Source organism: Diabrotica undecimpunctata, chromosome 1, assembly GCF_040954645.1.
Source record: "Diabrotica undecimpunctata isolate CICGRU chromosome 1, icDiaUnde3, whole genome shotgun sequence".
NCBI lineage: Eukaryota > Metazoa > Arthropoda > Insecta > Coleoptera > Chrysomelidae > Diabrotica > Diabrotica undecimpunctata.
Window position 1 is genome coordinate 20,151,876 of NC_092803.1, and position 22,255 is coordinate 20,174,130.

The 22,255-nt window shown below is 32.3% G+C and overlaps 1 protein-coding gene across 3 annotated transcripts in view; it reads right to left on the reverse strand.

Annotated features, from left to right (window-relative positions):
• LOC140445998 (uncharacterized) overlaps nucleotides 1-21,492 on the reverse strand; it is a 30,497-nt gene extending 9,005 nt beyond the window's left edge. For 2 of the 3 annotated variants that reach the window (XM_072538501.1, XM_072538484.1), the window contains exon 1: nucleotides 20,994-21,492. In XM_072538501.1, the coding sequence (XP_072394602.1) occupies nucleotides 20,994-21,426 (433 nt within the window). In that variant the 5' untranslated portion in view covers nucleotides 21,427-21,492. Of the gene's footprint in view, nucleotides 1-10,396; nucleotides 11,797-20,993 lie in introns of those variants that run through there. The other variant, XM_072538492.1, reaches the window with a different exon arrangement.
• Between the last annotated feature and the right edge of the window lie 763 nt (nucleotides 21,493-22,255).

The following is a 22,255-nucleotide window of genomic DNA, read 5'->3' on the forward strand; positions in this document are numbered from 1 at the left end:
ACTCATGAATAATTACATCTGGATGCCGAATACTCCGATCGGAGTAAAGCTAAAGATATAATGGTATTGCGAAAAAAAAAAATAAATAAAACTCTAGTATTTATTTAGTAAATGTGTTTATAAAAAATTAAATTTTTGATTTATGGAACATCTCAAAACATGGCAAGCAAAAGGCAGGTATCCCGGGACAATCTTTACATTCGTATGTAGTTTGCTTTCGTATCAGATTTTTTTTTTCATTTTTTACATTCTTTTTTGCAAGTCCTGCTTGTGATTTTATTTCCTTTCTTTTCTGTCGTAGTTTTTTCTATTTTACTTAAGAAGTGGACAACATTTTGAGGAAAATAACAGATTGGCAAAACAGGACGCAAACCTAATATGCTTCGAATGATTTATATTTGGAAGTCACAAATGGCCACCCGGGGTATGCTCCTTCTTCTTCCTATGCCGTCCCCATTAACGGAGGTTGGCGACCACATTTTTAAAAGCTTCTCTGTCGTGGAATAACGTGGAATAATTCGTCTACAGTCATGTTTGTCCAGTCTCGAATATTTCGCAGCCATGACTTCCTCTTTCTACCTATTCCCTTTTTGCCATCGACTCTACCCTGCATGATGACCTGCAGAAGACTATATTTATTATTTCTCAGTATGTGTCCAAGGTATGCAGTCTTGCGTACTTTTATCGTTCTCAACAATTTTTTGTCTCGACCCATCCTTCTCAGCACTTCCTCATTGGTGACCCTGGCAGTCCATGGAATTCTCAACATTCTCCGGTATATCCAAGGTTCAAAGGCTTCAATCTTCTTAACTATTTGCGCTTTTAGTGTCCATGTTTCTACCCCGTACAATAGTTGCGACCAGACGTAACATTCAACAAACCTCAGTCTCAGCGCAGTATTCAGATTTTTGTCACAGAACAATTGCTTGAATTTTAAGAACGCTGCCCTTGTCATTTCTATTCGTACCCGGATCTCTTGGTCTGGATCTAATTCTGTGTTGATGTAAGCTCCCAGATATTTATATTTTGTCACTCTCTCTATTTGCTGTCCACCAAGAGTTAGTTGTTCATTATTTATTGGACTCCTTGATACTATCATAAATTTGGTCTTATCTGTGTTGATGTCAAGTCCCATTTGAATGCATTAACTATTTATTGGTATTGGTATTGGGGTGTGCTTATTATACAAATAATGTGCATAGATAAAGCGTATCTGCACAATATGTATAAAAAGTTTCTTATACCATCCAACTGTTTTGCGACTACATGGGTAGTACGCCAACATCTGGTCTTGGTGATCAACACCCGACATGAACTTATTATAATTTATAATGGCTACTTGCTTCTCAGTTTCTTGGCCTCTCTTATTCTTGAAAATGCCCATTGAATTGTAGAATTCTGTGGTAATGTACGTCACCTTTCGCATATCGCGCCAGTTGCCAACATGTACTCCTTGACAGAACATAGATTTGTTCTCACCGTTTTTGATGTTAGCATGTGTTACTTCTTTTGAATTGTCCTTTCGATCTACTCTTAATGTCCCAGTACAATATGTTTTTTCATTGAGAAGATTAATTGCTAACTGAACACTATTATAAAAATTATCCAAATACACAGCATGACCATTACCTATTCTCCGTTCACAAATTGTTGAGAGCACGAAATGTGTCTCAAACTCATAAAACGGTCGTAAATCATAGGTGTTCCTGAGGTGTTTATTCATTAAATAATAATATAATGTTTTAATACTGTTATTTATATATTAATATTTTAATACTAATATATTTAGCAAAAAAACAATTAAAATTTTCACGGCTAATGTTGGTTATTATATTATATTAATAAAAATAAGAATGTAACCATTAACAATTTTGTAAATAAGAATACCTTATCTCTTTGGATATTTCAATACTAATCTTCACGTTTAATCACGTTACTAGAAAACCTGGAATTCATATCCGGTACTATTCGTTGCAAGATAATTAGGATGGAATTCCCCAGATTTTTAATAATATAATGGGTATAAAAATGCCGGCTTCGGCCACGTGCCTCGTCTGTTCAGTTTATATTCGAAACTTAACTTGAAAGGGTGAAGTTATTACGAACGAAAACAATTTTTTTGTTTAGTACGTTTTTGATCGCATGTAATTTACGGCTCGTCGGTATTTCCGCGTCTACGACAGTAATTAGCGTCTCGAATATTTCTTTTGCGAATTATATGCAGTGCGTGAGTGATTTTTTATTCCATATACCTACGAACATATACGTACCTTTCGCTAGTGCTCGTTTTGTTGGATTGTTTATGATGGCTTTATCATCAACATCATCAAGTTTTACACCGGTACTGTTGCGTAGTCAGTAAGTCTGTCTATTCACCAAGAGAGAAGACTATTGTCCTGAATGTTCACGATGCTCTGGTTTCTCAGAATCCCACAAACACTGTTCGCAGCATAGTCGAAAGTTGTGCCAACATGACTGGCGTAGGAGAGTCAACTATATATAGATTCCTACCAGAAAGAAAAAAAGACACAGAGGGAAAAAGCCTATTGAAATTGATGAATTTGCCAAAAATGGTATGCGAAGGAAAATTCATGGATTTTTTTTCAAAAAAAGAAATACCAAACCTAAACAAATTTTTACAAGAAGTTAGAGACGACCCAGATTTGCCTCATATCGGACGAAATAAATTGTGGCAAGTTTTAAAAGAATTAAATTTCCGGTGGGAGAAATCAGACCGAAAATCACTTTTGATTGACCGGGAGGAGATAATTTTTTGAAGAAATTATCTAAGATCCATACGAAAATTCCGGGCTGAAGGGAGGCCAATCTTCTACCAGGATGAAACGTGGGTAAACTCAGGTCATACTCTAAAAAATTTTGGTCCGATAAAAATATATTAAGCTCCAGGCAAGCCTTTATGGAAGGTTGGTCTACTGGTATTTCCCCACCTTTTGGTAAAGGCAGTAGATTAATAATTTCTCACATTGGCAGTGAAAAAGGATTTGTTAAGCATGGTTTGTTGAAATTTCAGTCCAAAAGCACAAAAGACTATTACAAGGAGATGACAGCTAATGTTTTCGAAGAGTATTTTGAGCAGATGATTGAACACATACCACCAAATTCAATTATGGTATTAGATAATGCACCTTATCATTCACGACTAGTAGAAAGACTTCCAACAACTGCGTGGAAGAAACAGGATATTCTTGACTGGCTGCGGAATAAGTACCTGCCTTACGAAAATGGAATGGTAAAAGCAGAACTTTTAAAAATTGCCCGGCAACATAAAACTAAGTTCAAGAAATACGTAGTTGACAAAATGGCGGAAAGGCGAAACATCACAGTCCTTAGACTTCCACCCTACCACTGCGAAATAAATCCAATTGAACTCATTTGGGCACAAAAGAAAAATTAAGTGGCTAGAAAAAATACGTCATATAAAATACAAGCTGTACGTGAATTGTGATACGAGTCTTTACAACACATTACAGAACAAAACTGGAAAGAAGCAGTAAGACATGTAATAGAAGAAGAACAAAAAATGTGGGATCTTGATAACATAATTGATGCGACCGTAGAGACACAACCGCTAATTAATAACTCAAGACGACTCGGATTCCGAAGTTGATCCTATTTATTTTGAATTTGAATAGTTTTTTAATCGCAATTATATAAGGTAAGTAATAGTAGTTGTAATCGTAAGGCATTAAAGGGGAAAGGCGCAAAATATCGCCTGTCAAAATGTTCAATGTGTTTTAAATGTATCCATTTTTTTTTTCAAATCCTGAGAAAACTAAAAAGCATATTTGATAAATTTAAAGGCAGAATGAAATATTTATTAGAATAAATAAATAGTTTCTTTTGCATGCAATATTTTCAATTAAAAATTATACTATATTTTCTCTTTTATTTTTACCCCTGTTACATATTAAAATAAACATTGTAGAAGTTTTCAGGGACTTTCTGCCCTCAGTAATAATGTAATCTTTCATTCTGCGTTTAAATTTTTCAAAATATTTATTAGTTTTCTCCGGATTCGAAAATAATGAATACATTTAAAACAATTTTGCCAGGCGACATTTGGCGGCTTTCCCCTTAATTAAATAAATGTATCTTGTACAAATGCCAAGAAACTTTTTATTTTTGAATAAAATAAAGAAGTTTTATTAAAAAATACAATTTACATAAGTACAATTTAAAAAATATATTTATTTAGTTCAAATAAATGTTTAAATCATATACTCTACGACACTGGTCGGTCATCTATAACCATCCAAAATACCCTCGTAATAGGATTATAAGGTATTGTATTCCTTCAGATACAAGGTGGGTTAGCCGAAAACATCTTAAACCGTCAGTTTCAGGTTGGTTTTTACTATTATATCGTATTACTTATCCTCTATGTATTTCAGTTCTCTAATTAGGGTTAAACTTGTAGTGAGCTATCGACAAATTGTGAACCGATTATAGCTTTTCTCTTAACAAATGTAGTACTACATTTTGTGTATGACCAGGGCCACTGTGAATATCTGAAGCGCCTTGGTACACATGAAATTTTAATATCAAGCCTTTTGGTTCTGTCAACATATATAACTTAATGCCGTATTTATGTCGTTTGTTTTTAACGTATTGCTTAAATTGCAAGCGCCCACGCCAAAGTACCATTGCTTCATCGAGTGACAGATCGTCCGGGATAATAAATTTCAGTCATTTTCTTATTGAAGTAGTCGACAACATACCTTATTTTGCATAACCGATCAGTTGCCCCTGTATTAGGAGGTGTAAAATGTAGGCATCTCAAAATAAAAAGAAATCTGTTTCGCGACATATTGTTTCTTAAGGCAGGAATGTCAAATAGAGGATCGATTTTCCAATAATCAGTTATTCTTGTCAAGGAGATAGTGCCCATATGCAGAAGTAATGCTAAAAATAATTTTAATTCACTAACCGTCAACTCCTTCCAGTTTGTAATTCTAGATTTTGTAGATGTTCCTACACGTAGAAAAACTTCTACAGCATATATCTTTGTAAAATGTACATCATTCAAAAAATTATCGTCTACCAGTAGTCCAAAGAAATCCAAAAGGGTTCCATTACCAGGCGCTGGAACTAATAATTCCTGTTTCTTCTAACATATAATCTTATTCATTGAACCTGTATTACTCCATGCAGTAGTGTGTGCCGTATTTACAAATTGTACATTTTCAACAACAGCCTCATCTTCAGATTCTGAACTATCGCTTCCGTCAAATGAAAAAGCATCATCACTGCTACTAGAGTTAGAGGTTTATTCCTCTTCCTAGTAACTGATTTTTTATCACTCGAATGCCTCTTGTTTAATGCAGAAGCGCCTGGCTAATTGCTCTTCTTTACTTGAAAAAAATTACCGATTGAGAAAAAAAATTGCGAAACCGACAGTACCTACTACTAAAAAACACACCTATCAGTCACGCCGCAAAATTTAAAACGTCTACGTACAATGCCGACACTTTACTAAGTCTTAACTCGAATGTGTGATCGATACTCCGATCGGAGTAGGCGGTGTCGTTACAACTAGCGTCTAGCCCTTGGCAGGTCAGGATAATCCTGACCAATCCAATTGCACTTGATTTTGTGTGTGGCGCGTCATTCAAATTATGTACAGGTTTGAATGTAACAGTTCTCATTTCTCATATCACGAAACGTTCTCAGATTGTTCACACAAACAAGGAGTTATGTTTAATTGTTTTTAATACACAGTTTTATTATTTTACATATTATAAATATTATCTTATTGTGAGTTGGCAACAAGTGACAAGATAGCGATCCTAACCAATTACAAATAAATCTACTGCGCAGTCGCATTGATCAATTTGTGTTATTTAGCTGAATTTGAATTTCAAATTTTGTATTTCGTTGCGAGACCCCGTGAAAGAAAAAAGAAAATGGATTGCGAGTGCAAAAACTGTAAAAAAGTATTCTTAAATACCTCAAATTTACGCAAACATATTAAGAAGTTTCACCCAGAATTAGTGCAGGTGGAAGTAGTAAATTACAATTTTAAATGTAGAATATGTGGTAACAATTTCAACCACAAAAAACATTTACGTTATCATGAAAAAACTCACAAAAATGTTGTAGACACTTCAACGGAAGATAGCAAAATTAACAAAGATTCTAAGAAGTGTCCTTTGTGTAATTTTCATTCAAGTTATGTTGCAGAATTGCACACTCACTTTCAAGAAGAACACAACCTAATCCAAGAAAGTGAAACACTTCAATTTTCCAATTTAGCCTCTTTTCAGGAGTGGAAATATTCTATTGAAAGTAGTACAAAAACCAAATACGTTAAAGTAGAGAACTTTTCCGCAAAGACTCACAAGACAATGAAGTTTCTGTGTCATCGGTCAGGCTGCTTTAATTCTGATAGCAAAGGAAAGAGGCACTTAAAAATGAAAGGCAGTATAAAAATTGGTGGATTTTGCCCATCAGGTTTCACGGTTGTGGTTGATTTGGCAGAAAAAGTTGAAGTCAATTTTATAAAAACACACATTGGACATCAAACTGATATTGGACAGTTATTTCTAAGTGTATCTGAACGTCAGTCTATTGCTGAAAAAATTGCCTTGAGAATTCCATTTTCAACTATTTTAGATGAAGTGCGTGACTCTGTTCGAAATTCTGAGTTAGAAAGATTGCATCTTCTTACAAAAAAAGATTTGTACAACATCGAATGTGCATATAATTTAAATACATCTTCAGGGCACCACAAAGTTGATGGAATTAGTGTGGATGCATGGGTAAAAGACATGGAGGCGACTGGAAATGTTTTATTTTACAAAGCACAAGAAACCACTAATGAAAAATATCCATTCTTGAAGTCTAACGACTTTGTTTTAATTATTATGACTGACGCACAAGCTGAGATAATGTGTAAATATGGTTCGGACTGTGTATGTGTAGATGGTACACATGGAACAAATGGATATGGGTTTGAGCTGAATACTGTTTTAGTGTTGGATAATTTAAGACAAGGATTTCCATGCGCATTTCTAATATCCAACAGAAGCGATCAAGAGGTCCTTACTGTATTTTTCTCCGCCATAAAAGAAAAAGTAGGACTAATATCCTGTAAAAATTTCATGTCTGACCTAGCAGATTCATTTTATAATGCATGGATACAAGTGATGACTCTTCCTGAGCATAGGTTAGTTATCAAAGTTATTATTTAAATAATTAAGAGTAATTTCGTTCTTTTTTTAGACTGTATTGTACTTGGCACTTGGATCGAGCATGGCGAAATAATTCGTGTAAAATTACCACCAAAGAAAAACAGGTTTGTACACTTTGGTGAATAAATATAATTCAAAATTATAAATGCTAGTACAACCATATAATTTATTAATAACTGTATGTATTGTAGGTGCTGGTATACAAACAACTGCGTATAATTTTACAAGAAACAGATGTACCCACATTTTCGATAATGTTAAAAGAGTTTCAGTGCCAATTGGAAAATGATCCTGATCTTCATCCCTTTTTGCATTATTTTAAAAGTTATTATGCCAATAAATCAGAATTTTGGGCATATTGTTACAGGATGCATACAGGTTTAAATACTAATATGCACATAGAGCGTATGCACAGAACACTGAAGTATTTATATTTAAATGGAAAAACCGTTAAACGTTTGGATAAAGCCATTTTAGCAATAATGAAATTCGTCAGGGACAAACTGTTTGATTCATTAATAGTCTTACATAAAGGTAAAATTTGCAATAAAATCAAAGAATTGCACATATGTCACAAAATTAGCTTAGATTTGAACATGTCCTTAATAATTCCATCTGAGAATGGTTGAAGCATTGCTTCCTCTAGAAAGTATGAAGTATATACAGTAGAAGAAAATGAAATAAACTGCAAATGTGAGATATTTTGTACTGAATGTGGCTCATGTATCCACCGATACAGGTGTTCCTGCATAGATTCTGCAATCAAATGGAATATGTGTAAACACATTCACCTCTTGTGCAGATACAGAGGTTTACATTCTGAAAACCAAGAAAATTTACAAGGTAAAAACAATAGTAATATAACTAACAAATATTTTTATTTGCTGCAACTCACACATTTAATTTATGGTTCTGGATTGACAATTGATTTTAATGTTATTGAAGGTTAAAGAAGTACAGATATTGGTTTTGTTTGTTAATATAGTTCTGTTTGTAGTTTTAGAGTCCAACAGTGGAAATCAACCCCCTACTGATATTTCTAAAAATAAAGTCGAAGAATGTATTCTTACAGAAATAAGTAAAAAAGAAGAAAATTCAACAGCTACATTCAATAATAAAAAAGAGAGTATAAAAGTGAAATTTTTGGAACTGCTGGATTCCGCTACTTCTCTCCAACAGCTCGAGGTTTTTGAAAAAGCAATTGCGCCAATTGCACCAACACTATCAGCATTAACTGTATCGAATTTTTCCAGTCCTGCATCTACGAACATCAATGTCCCTCATAATAAAAAGATTCAAATGCAACGTAGGCTATTTTCTACAAAAAAGAAAATGAAAAATACCAGAACCAAAATTCAGAAACCAAGTTCTGAAGAAACTGACTTGCTATCTTTAAGTTTAGTTTCAAAACAGTAGCTATTCTACTTTTTTATTAAACATAAAAACTAGTAGTTTGCTATTAATTTCAGGTTATCAGACTGTGTGCAAATAATAATTTATAAACATGTATTTTTTCTAAGATATTAAAAATTATTATAAATTTGGTTGTTTTATTCATTCACTCGCTATAACTCTCTATAAAGATAAAAAATGCTTAGTCTATTTAGCTTTGTTATATCTGGCAGATATACAGCTGGAAAAATGAAAGATTACCCATGAAGGATCATATCAATCACTTATTTTGTATTTGCTGTCTTTTTCTATAAATAACAAATGTTTGTTATAGAAAAAGACAGCAAATACAAAATAAGTGATTGATATGATCATTTATGGGTAATCTTTCATTTTTCCGACTGTATTACATATTAGAGGTATACATACAAGGACTTACAATATTAATAAAGTAATTCTTTGTCAACTGTAGTGATTTACTGAATAAAATATATACATAGGTATATTAAATTTAACAATATTTCCACATAAAAAAACTCAGTTAAAAGTTCTTCCTTTTGGGTCAGTCTCTACTTGGGAACTCCTTTTTCTGACTGCATTTACCTGTTTTTCTTGTAAAAGTTTTGCCTGCTTCTGAAAGCCTGCACATTTCTGTTTTTCGTAAATTTAAATCTATTTATCCTAGCAGTATTTCTTGTAAAGCATTATCATCTACTCCTTTAACTATTCTATCCCGAATCAACCTTCTTGTTCTAAAAATTCACCTAATTTGGCTTGGATTCTCAAATCTGTTACAAATTGATCAAAAGTTTATCCAGGTATATGAATTCCACTGAAGAACTTAAAACTTTCCATTATTATATTTGTTCTCTGTAAACACTACACCTGGACCATGTTATATCTGGGAGATTTATTATCATATATATTGGAAGTATACATAAATGATATAACTTGTTTTAAATATTTATTATTATCACTTCCACGTATATACCATCTTATTGTGATTATTATTTTTATTATACAACAACTATGATCTATAATAAGTGACAAGCAGGTAAGCCCTCACCCTTTGTGTCACAAGATTCAAGAAGTGTCCCTTGTGTAATTTTCATTCAAGTTATGTTGCAGAATTCCACACTCACTTCCAAGAAGAACACAACCTGATCCTAGAAAGTGAAACACTTCAATTTTCCAATTTAGCTTCTTTTCAGGAGTGGAAATGTTCTATTGAAAGTAGTACAAAAACAAAATACTTTAAAGTAGAGAACTTTTCCACAGACTCACAAAACAATGAAGTTTCTGTGTCATAGGTCAGGCTGCTTTAATTCTGAAAGCAAAGGAAAGAGGCACTTAAAAATGAAAAGCAGTATAAAAATTGGTGGATTTTGCCCAGCAGGTCTCAAGGTTGTGGTTCAATGGGCAGAAAAAGTTGAAGTCAATTTTATAAAAACACACATTGGACATCAAACTGATATTGGACAGTTACTTCTAAGTATATCTGAACGTCAGACTATTGCTGATATTTGATATTGGTTATTATACAACAACATAACAACAACTATGATCTATAATAATAATAAGTGACAAGCAGACAAGCCCTCCCACTCCCTTTGTGTCACTGTCTCTGTCTTGTCACTTGTTGCCAACTCACAATAAGATAATAATAATTTATAATATGTAAAATAATAAAACTGTATTCAAAACACAATTAAACATAACTTCTTGTTTGTGTGAACAATCTGAGAACGTTTCGTGATATGAGAACTGTTACATTCAAACTTCAAACCTGTACATAATTTGAATGAGGCGCCACACACAAAATCAAGTGCGATTGGATTGGTCAGGATTATCCTGACCTGCCAACGGCTAGACGCTAGTGTCGTTACAGGAGGCCGGAATATTCCGATCGGAGTATTCGGCAATCAACCTGTTATAGGGATAACATTAAAATTTATCCTCTAATGAAGCCCTTTCTACAGCAACATGTCAAGTAGGCCATATTCTGTGGAAATTAATAAACTGTTGTATTTTTATGTTTTGTTTTATTATTGATCAAGTGACCACTAATTTCATAAATAAGTGTGCACATTGTTTATTTTAGAATTCCACACTTGTAAGGCTTTACAAAAGTGTATATTCTTAAATGATTTGTCAAATGTCTATCTTGTCTAAATTGTTTAATACAAAATTTCGCACTTTTAAGGTTTTTCTCCAGTGTGTATTCTTAAATGCCTTTTCAAATTATGATGTTGACTAAATTGCTTAAAACAAATTTCGCACTTGTAATGCTTTTCTACCGTGTGTATTCTTAAATGCCTTTTCAAGTTATGATCTTGAATAAATTGCTTAAAACAAATTTCACATTTGTAAGGCTTTTCTCCAGTGTGTATCCTTAAATGATTTTTTAAATGTTCATCTCGACTAAATTGCTTAAAACAAATTTCGCACTTGTAAGGCTTTTCTTCAGTGTGTATTCTTAAATGCTTTTTCAAATTATGATCTTGACTAAATTGCTTAAAACAAATTTCGCATTTGTAAGGTTTTTCTCCAGTGTGTATCCTTAAATGATTTTTCAAACTATGATCTTGATTAAATTGCTTAAAACAAATTTGGCACTTGTAAGGCTTTTCTCCAGTGTGTATTCTTAAATGATATTTTAAATGATGTTCTCGACTAAATTGCTTAAAACAAATTTCGCACTTGTAAGGCTTTTCTCCGGTGTGTATTCTTAAATGCTTTTTCAAACTATGATCTTGACTAAATTGCTTAAAACAAATTTCGCATTTGTAAGGCTTTTCTCCAGTGTGTATCCTTAAATGATTTTTCAAACTATGATCTTGACTAAATTGCTTAAAACAAATTTGGCACTTGTAAGGCTTTTCTCCAGTGTGTATTCTTAAATGATATTTTAAATGATGTTTTCGACTAAATCGCTTAAAACAAATTTCGCACTTGTAAGGTTTTTCTCCAGTGTGTATACTTAAATGCCTTTTCAAATTATTATCTTGACTAAATTGCTTAAAACAAACTTCACACTTGTAAGCCTTTTCACCAGTGTGTATTCTCAAATGACTTGTTAAACATTCTTTTGTCGAAAATTCCTTCAAACAAGATTCACACTTGTACGGATTTTCTCGTGTGTGTGTTACCAATGATCTTTCGAATTCCATTTTAATCTCGTTCTCACGTAAACCTAAAATAAAAATCATACTATAAAACTCTGCATGCAGAAACGGCAGATCATAAACAAAATGTAACAACTCTAGAATAAACAAAGTTGTGTGTGTGTGTGTGTTTGGGCATTATTGGCTTCGGAGTTAATTTCGATTTTCCATCTTACCTTCATCGAATTATTTTGTATTTTTTTATACGGAAGCTCTATTATCGTTTGTTTAGGTAAGTATACAATCATAATCCTGCTCTAATTTTACAATAAAATATTTTCTATTTATCTAATTTTACAAAGATTTTTATTTCTCTCATAACATATTCATCTATTTTGAATTTTTTCCTCTTGTTTATATTGTTTTTATATACATACATATACAGTCGGAAAAATGAAAGATTCCCCATGCGTCATCGATTATATGCATACGAATCAAATCAAAACAAAGTCTAATATTTACCTAAGCTTATTACTGAAATCAATGGATGGGACTATCGTACTACTCCAGCGTACGTTTCTGAGCTACGTAAGTATTTAATAAACAATTTTTGTGATGTTATTCTTGTTCTGATATATATTTATTGGTGATAAATGTTACTATTACTACCGTAATTAATTATTTGATATATTTTTCAGTGCTAGTCAAAAGTCTGTTCCCCCCCTCGTATCTTTTGAATGGTGAAATATATCCCCCCCATTGTTCTAATAGTGAAATTTGGAGGGAGGTAATAAACAGACGTAGACTTCTCAACTAGTCATAACAGGTGACGTAATAGTTACAGATGACGTTACAGCGCCACTATGACAGATAATTTTAAATAGGACTTTTGGCAAGAGATATCTCGTTTGATAGGTATTGAAAATTCCTATTCAACCATACTAATTTTATTTGAGTTTATGCCCATTTTGATAAATAAATTAAATAAATACTAAAATTGTAGTTTCTTATTTAATAAATATTAAAATCTCCGCCTGTGATTACGTGTCAAAAATTTGACATTTTTCAATTCTCTAATGGACCGTGGAAGTGATGACGTAGATTTTATTGACATCTGTCAGTTTCACTTTCCAAACAAACCTTGTTTAGTGTGGATAATTTGTATTTTTCGTTATTTTTTCATTTTTTTTACAGAATCTTTCCGCTTTTTGCAATATCTACGTATTCTAATAGTTACTACAACAATTTTACAAGGTTGTGTAAATAATAAAGCATGTTGTTTTATAAAAATAGCAATAAAATGCATGTATCAATAAAGTAAGGTTAGAATGTCTTTAATTTAAATTTTTAAACTATATTTCATAGAAATAGAACACTGAATTATGATGGTATTATCGTAAAAAACACTATACTTAAAAAAAAGCAGCAGAGGAAGCAAAATGTTAACTTTATAGAATTTAAAAAGTCTTGAGATTGGGCATTTCAACTTTTGTTTGGAAAGTAATTGACAGTTGTGACGTCACACTTCCACTGTCCATTGTTTTTAGGTAAACTTTTTTGACAATTAACCAGAGGCAAACGTTAGAATATTTATTCATTAAATGCGAAACTACAATTATTTTATTATACCTATTCAATCATACTATAATCTATTTCTAATGAGTGTAGAGTAATAAAATCTCATGAAGTATTCGAAAGCGCTACAGGGTAATCCGTCAATAATCCGTCAATAAATTCCGTCCGCATTGCAAAATTCTGTCGTTTCATAAAGAGCAGGTAGGTATCACCCTGTTTTAAGGGATTAGTCCATTGTTATCGACAGATAAACACTGAGCCAGAGGCGCGCTAGTGGGTTAATTGACAAAAGAATATGCATTCTTAAAAATCATATTAAAGGAAATAAAAATGTAATACAGCAGAACAGTGTTATTAAAAAATATAAAATGTAACAATAAAATATATACGAACCGAAATCGGGAAATACTCACAAACACACACGAATGAACTTTACATATTGAAACACTTGTGGGGAGTTTAAATCAATTTATTCACAAAAACTACAAAAACTTTACTGGATACGTTATTACAATTCTACATCACTATAGTCTTTATCCGAAGAACTGTCATCATCCCCTGGTGTTATAATTATAGGGTCAACCACCTGATCGACCAAGTTGTCCAGTTCCCACATTTTATCTTCCTCTTTTAAAACATGCTGGATTGCTTTTTGCCAGTTTTCTGATGTGATTTCCATAATGGCTTGATCAAACAATACCTTGACATCTTTCATTTTAAATGTGGTATTGTGCCTTGCAACATATCCTTTAACTTGTGCCCATATAAGTTCTATGGGATTTAATTCGCAATGATATGGCGGTAGGCGTAGCACAGTTACTTTATACTTTTCTGCTACATCTTCTACGGCATATTTTATGAAGCGAGATTTATGTTGTTTTACTACGGCTAGTAGTTCCTTCTTTATTGAATTCGTCTCAAACTGAATACCTTTATTTGACAGCCAGTTAATAATTTCTTGCTTTCTCCAAGCTGAAGTTGGTACCTTCTCTATGCGCCTTGAATGGTAGCTTGCATTATCCATAACCACGACCGAATCAGCTGGAAGAAATTTTAACATTTCCCCGAAGTAGTCTTCGAAGACATCCGAATTCATGTCCTCATGATAATCTCCCGTCCGACACGACTCAAAGCTTAACAAACCTTCTTTTAAAAATCCTTCTTCGCTTCCAATGTGAGCAATTATAAGCCTCTTCCCTTTTCCCGAAGGCACTTTAATACCCGTCGAAAGGCCTTCTATGAAAGCTTGGCGAGCACTTGTTACATTTTTATCTTGCCACATTTTTTGGACTATGTAACCTTCGTTTATCCACGTCTCATCAAGATAAAAAATTTTCTTGTGCTCTCTGCGGTACTGTTTTATAGTTCTCAAATATTTTCGTCTCCAGCAAATGATTTCATCACTTTCCAGTAATAGTGCCTTTCGATTGTGCTTTTCCCAGGAAAAATTCATACTTTTTAAAGTTTTCCATAAAAGTTTTCTGGATATCAAAGGAATATCGTTATCTTGGCTTATCTCCATTAGTATTTTGTCAAGGGTGGGTATTTCCTTTTTAAAATAAAACGAATGAACTTTTCTTCGAATGTCACGTTTGGTGTCTTCACCTAAGATTTTTATTGGTCTTCCTGATTTTCTCTTGCATGGACTTAACTGGCCTGATATCTTTCTTTCTCGCAATAATTTAAAAATCGTGGACTGTCCAATTCCAGTCATTCGGGCACATCGCTCAACACTTTCTTGCACAGACAAACTAGGGTGATCGTGTTTTATGCAATCATATACATTTAAAATTATAACTTTTTCACTAACAGATAGCGGAGAATTTTTTACACCTCTTTTCTTTGGAGTAAATGTCGCCATTTTATAACTTTTTCACTATTTCTATATCACAATATTACTGTACGTTTAATTGGTGTAGTAACAATTACTAACTCGAATGTCGAATGATAATAATAAAATAAAAGAGGGATTATAATGAAAGTGTAAGTAAAACCTCATTACGCGTTATTAGTCTTCATGTTGATTTATTTTAGTTCTTAGTAATATTAGGAGGTGCGTCATACCCTTATCAGTTTCTTCTAATGCTTTTATTCGTTCAGTAAGGAAGTGAATTTGTTTTTATAAATAAAAATGTAATTAGCTTTAATGACCATATAATGGAATACGAGTTTGAAGAATAAGTTAATCGAAAAATTAAATAAAATTGGTTATCACAAAATATCCAAAATATGATATTTTGAGGTACATCAATTTTTGACGACGAAGTTGACATCCGTCCATTTGCCTACGCCCATGACGACACCGAAATTCAGGCAAATTTTATGACACTTCATGATTTATTACTCTACACTTATTTGAAACCAATTATAATTTTGTTTGGATTTAAGATGATTTTTGATGTTTTTTAACAAACGTCAAAAAAGTTGACGTTTGTCAATTCTCTAGTTGTTTCATGTTTACAAAAGCGTTTATAGCTCAATATTTAGTTTCTGTTTCTGCTTAGTTTAGTCAATTCAGTGTTTTTTAGTTTGCAAACGCGTTTATACCTGAATATTTAGTTTTTGTTTCTATTTAGTTTTTCTTAATTTAGTCAAGTTGTTTTTAGTTAGTTGTTCTTAGTTAATATTTAGTTTAATTACTGTTTAACGAGACGTTTAAATTTTTACAAAGACAGAATCGTACGTACTGTAGCCGACAAAGTAGCAGCTGTGTTAATAATTATTGAATGTGAAAATAATTTCCATGCAGCAGAACGTCTTTTTAATGAGAGGTACCCCGATCGCCCTACACCGAGAGCTTATTTGAGGAAGCTTCTTCGGAAGTTTAAACAAACAGGTAGTGTACAAGATGTCAAACGATCTGGTCGACCAACAATTAATGATGACAAAAAAATTGACATAATTTCAGAAATGGTAGTTTGCCCTTTTTCTACAGCCCAAGTTGCATCTATCTATGAAATCAGTCAAAAGACAGTACACCGAGTGTTGGCTGAAAACAAATTTCATCCATACAAAATAAAAATTGCGCTCCAACTTTCTGACGATTACCCGACCGAAGACTTGAATTCTGTGAAAACATGTCTAATAAAATTAACCAACAGCCCGATTACATAAAAACAATTTGTTTTAGTGATGAAAGTACTTTTTCTCTCAATGGACATGTTAACACACACAATGTGAGGTCCTGGAGTGTCACAAATCCTCACGTCTTTCGTGAAACACACACTCAATTAAAAAAAAATAAATGTTTGGGCAGCTATATTGGGAAACCCCATAGTTGGCGTGTTTTTCTCGATACATACTAACTTAACCGGTGAAGTGTATCTGGAGATGTTACAAATTGCAATTGAACCGTTAATACTTGAAATTCTGGAGGATAATAAAGATGAATTCTGCACCTTGGAAATAACGTTTTCACAATATGGTACTTTTGCACACCACTATGGTACAGTAAGACGTTACCTAGATGAGGAATATCGTGGTAGATGGATTAGACGACGAGGTACGATAGAATGGCCAGCTCAGTCACCGGACATCACACCATTAGATTTTTTCTGTGGAGATACATAAAATCTTTACGCTACAGACCCTATCTTTAAAGTTTACGCTACAGATCCGACAATATTCACATTTTGAAACAACGATTTTTTGAAGAATGTAGGGCAATTTCCCCCGACACATTTGAACGAGTACGGCAAGAGTTTAGAAATAGGATGCACTACTGTCAGGAAGTAGATGACGCACATTTTGAACACTTACTATAAGAACTGGTTGTTAAATATTTATTAATTAAATGAGAAGCTACAATTTTAGTATTGATTTAATTTATTCGTCAAAATGAGCTTAAACTCAAATAAAATTATTATGATTGAATAGGTATTTTCAGTACCTTTTAAACGAGGTGTCACTTGCCATAAGGGCCCATTTAAAATTATCTGTCACAGTGGCGCTGTAAAGTCATCTGTCACTATTACGTCACCTGTTATGACTAGTTGAGCATTCTACGTATTTTTAATACCTCCCCCCCCAAATTTCACTATTATAACAATAACCGTTCAAAAGATACGAGAGGAAAAGGGACTTTTGACTAGCACTGTAAAATACAAAAATAATGAACAAGCAAATATAGTATTATGAATTTCTCCATATTAAAGTTGCCGGTGGACGTAAATACAGAAACTTAAAAAATGTCCTTTATATCAGTTGCATTAAGCGATTTAAAATGAATGTAAACTTAATGAATTCAGATATTTGTTTAATGCGTTGCTTGTGTGAGTCCATTTCAAAAGGTAAAAGAAATAATAAATTAGACTTACAATCAATTTAATTTAACTATCCAGACGACCGGTTTCGCTTTCTACAATATGCAAAGCATCTTCAGGTCTCGATACAAAGTTAAATAAATGCTGAAATAATAAACCCATATTAGGGTGTTGTCTCATAAAGATAAACAAAGATAGATGATATATGATATATAAATTACAGTAATTATGCCAATATTACATATCTGTGGTTTTTCAAAATGAATAAAATGTTTAAGTAGACAAGGTAAGACCCACAAATTGGTAAAATATTCTATTAGTCTGTAATAAATTAATAAATGAACAAATAAACAAAACATTACTTACATGCCGGTACTCTATTAATTGATGGTTGAAAGAACATGGTTCAAACTATCCTGTATTGTTGATTGGAGAACTTAAGTCTGCTATTGTAATTGTTTGACAGTAAACGGGGAAGTTCTTGAGGAGACAGATTGTATCCTCAAGAACTTCCCCGTTTACTGTCATATTATTATTCTTATAAAGTTTAAAAATTTAGTATTGACATATAACAGTTAGCATTATTTTCTTGTCATTTGGTACCGTTCGCGTCATAAAAAACTGGTACAACCCTTATAACCGAAAATCGTGTTTTTCAAGCTTTGTAAGTTGATCTTGTCACATGTCATTCTTATTTTTAGGGCAACATTGCCAGAACAACAAATATATCAAACCAGCTAAAGGTAAGGCTTGAATCGTGTTTTATTATAATTTATGAAAATATTTCAATTCAAAATAATGATAGATAATAAAAAATCTTGACATGACTTTAAATTATTATGTTTAATTTCAAATCGAGAGGTGTCATTCATTTCTCGTAAAGTGTAGCACAAAATTGTATTGATTTGTGGCATACTAGAATAAATAAAACACACTGGAAAAATTAAAATTTTTATTTGAAATTAATACAAAATAAATAACTTTTACAGTGAACAAGTGTGGAATTTAAATATATGTATTACAATTCGAAACTGTTAAAATATTAATATTTTGACATATCCCCATTATTAAAAAAATATTCAAACATTTTGGACATTAACTCAACCATCTCTCTTGTTATTAAATTTATTAGATACCGTTTTTGTTGTTAATGATAAAAATAATATCTATCTAAACACTTCATACATTTTTGAATGTTATTTTTGTTTATTTAGTGCAATTCCGTTATCTGTGATGGCAACAACGAATTGATTCACGAACCAATCCAGTGATTGTATCCAGTCTCAACACTGGTTTACATTGAGAAAAAAAAGTGTACCAGTTTTATATGACGGGAAGTGTACAAACCTAACCATACATTTAGAATTTGTTTTGCTTTGTTTTTAAAAAAAAGGTTAACCTCTATGCATTTAAAAAGATATTTTTCATTTGTAATAATTTATTTCCGCTACAAAATGTCGCTCATTAATAATTAAGTTTCTTATAGTGTCCCCAATGTCTAGATTTGTAAACCAATAGCAACAATATGTTGTTTTGTATTTTATTATTATTACTTATATTTGTGACTGTTTGTGGTAAAATAACAATAAATATGTAATTTTTCTGCAGAAACCAAGAGATTTTTTTTCCCTTTAAAACGATTCTAAGCCCTTTTTTATATCTTTTAGTAAAGAAAAGCCTTTCTTTCATCCAGCAGGAAGATTCTTGTAAGCGGCGTCCATTTTAAATAGCTTAGGAACCTTCTTGTGTTGTTTTGTCCAGGAGATCCATTTAAGTACCCCTTTTGATTCACTTTTCGTAGTTAACCCATTCCAGTCCCCTTGTTATTCACTTATCTATGACCCAGCTCTCCAAACAAACCCAGAGTAGCTGTTCGCAAACATTCTAGTTTGTTTTGCTTGCCCTCTATCTACCCTAACAATTTCTATCCCCAATTTTCAACCTCCTATAGTAATATCCTATGTGGTATGCAAAATAACTGTCACAATGTTTGTTAAATCATGTTTAACTTCTTGTACAACATAAACAAAAAAGGCTTATTATCTTTTAGAGTATATTGGTTTATTGTGTTAATGATAATGACCATGTTTACATTAAAATTTTTCCGGAAATAGATTCAGAAACATGATCTATACTTATCTGTATAATAAGATTGATATTTTGAAATCCTCAATTCCTCCACTGGAGAAGCTGGGAGATCTGGACGTGACACATCCGTATCACATTCCAAAACATTTTTTTTTTCGAAGGGTGTTCTACTACCCCTAGTACACTCATGATGTTTAAAACACTCAGATTTTACTTTTTTTTAAATTGATATGTGTAATTTATTTATAAAAATTTAACTAGTGTTTTAATTACACGGTGATAACATTGATTTTGTTAATTATATGGTAAGTATTGCAAGTCTATTTGCTTTGGTGAACCGAAACCAACTGATAAACTACACTACATGGATACACTATGGCAAAAGTTCAGGTAATTTTGATAACTAATTACATCATTTTATAGAGGACAGTGTAATAGAAATGACTAGAGAAAGAAATCTACGGAGATGGACCATACACAATATCAAGACGATTCATACACTCCCTTCAGAGGGTCAAGACTAAAGAGGGAGTATACATTTACCTAATCTATTTGGGTTTGCTGTATCTTTTCTTTGTAATTTTTGTGATGATTCTGAGCTGATTCGTATTTGTTTCATTCAGTGCTTTAGCCCTATTAAGACATGTCCATATACATTTTGCTATATGTTTGACCATGTGTGTGTCAATTGTTTTTGAGACTACAGCCTCACAAGTTTAGGTTTTAAACCATCAACACTGAATAAAAGTCCCATCTTGTATTTTTCTTAATTGTGGATTTTGTCTAATGATTTACACCAGATTCCTTCGCAATTGTTACATTTAAATGCCTCGTCAGCTTTTAAACTTTATATTATAAAACATTTCTTCAATGGTGAAACATTTTCATTAAATTACACATACTAACTCTACCTTTACTATTTATTCTAGAGAGTATTGTTTATGTAAAACAAAATATAGATTGTCATCAAAGACATGAGGATGTACACCAATATGAAACCAGGAATAAGAATGTCTTAATGCTGTCCTACACCAGGCTCCACAGAAGTAGAGAAGTATCAAATTCTTATGGTATAACATTTTACAACAAGCTGCCTTCTGCAATTACTGAATTACCAAATTTACATTTAAAAAAGCAATCAAGACTTTTCTCTTCTCTTCTCAATCAGGTATTTTATAGCAGTGATGAATTTTTAAATCATTTCATAGTAATTCACATGAAAAATAATCTCTTTCCAATACAAAACATATACCTAACAATGAATAACTAAAATGAAAATGAATAATCAGTATCAGTAACTGTTGCAAAATTGAGATACTTTAAGATTCACTCACTAATTCAATACTTAGGCTAAAACTTACTTTTTTTGTCAATGTTGGACAGTAATTTTGCTGTTTTCATACTTCTACAATGTTTTCCATGATCTATCTCTAATTTTACATCTCTCTCTGAGTCTAATTTTTTCGTATTCCTGCTTTTAAATAGAGTGTCACACCCATGGTTTACTTTTACCTCTAGATTATGTACATCCAGTTCATTTTTTATTTCTGTCTTAACATCTTGCATGGTAATAGGGAATGGGTTACTTACTTCATATTGTAACGTATGTTCTTCTATTTTAATATTTTCCGAACAATATGAGTCTGATAAAGAATCCTCTGTGTAATTACTTTCAAACATGCATTCTTCCACTTCCGATTTAATTTGTACATTTATATGTTGATCTAGAGATTCTCCATCTTTGTCACATATTAAATTTTGTGTTGTTTTTATAGAATCTTCACCTAACTCCATTTCGAATTTAAAGTGTATTAAAAATACAATTAATAATTAATTACACGGAACAACATTTCCACTCATTTTGACATGACAAATTACTTATTTGACAATTGACAGTATTGACATTTCACAGCTGACCCAGGCGTGTGACGTATTTAAGAACGCTCGAACCCTTGTTGGTACAGTGCACGGTTCGTAGACTACTTACTAAGTTTACGAACCGTGGGTACAGTGTCAAAATTATAAAAGATGTCATTTAAAAGATTGTGCAATATTGTGTGACCTTACTACACTCATATTCGATGGCCAGCTAGCTCATCCGATCTATAATAATCTAATAATAAATAAATAAGTTGACTTTATCATTATTTATTTTGATTTTGTGTTTAGTTCAGTATATACGTACAAATTTTGTGTACCTACATTACTAAGTGCTCATTAACAAATTAAGAAGTGGGAATACCTTGTATATTTGAAAATAATTTTAAAATTTTTAGCTGTACTCGACCCATTTTTATGTAGATATCACTTTTTTGTATCTTTTTAAACATCTGAAATATCGAACTCTGGAGTATAAGTTGATCAACCTGCACCTATGTGTAAAATAGACTTTACACTACATGATTTATCATGTGATTTGTCATATGATTTGGTCATGAAATCAAATTTACATGTTAACACTGTGTGATTTCTCATATGATTTTGTCATAAACACTGTCATGCGGCTCGTCATAGCTTGTCACAGGAGAATAGGATGGTGCCAGAGATATGTAAGAGAGATATGATACCCATTGTACCATGTATGGTACCTATTCCGCATGATAAAAGCATATGTTTTTCGGTT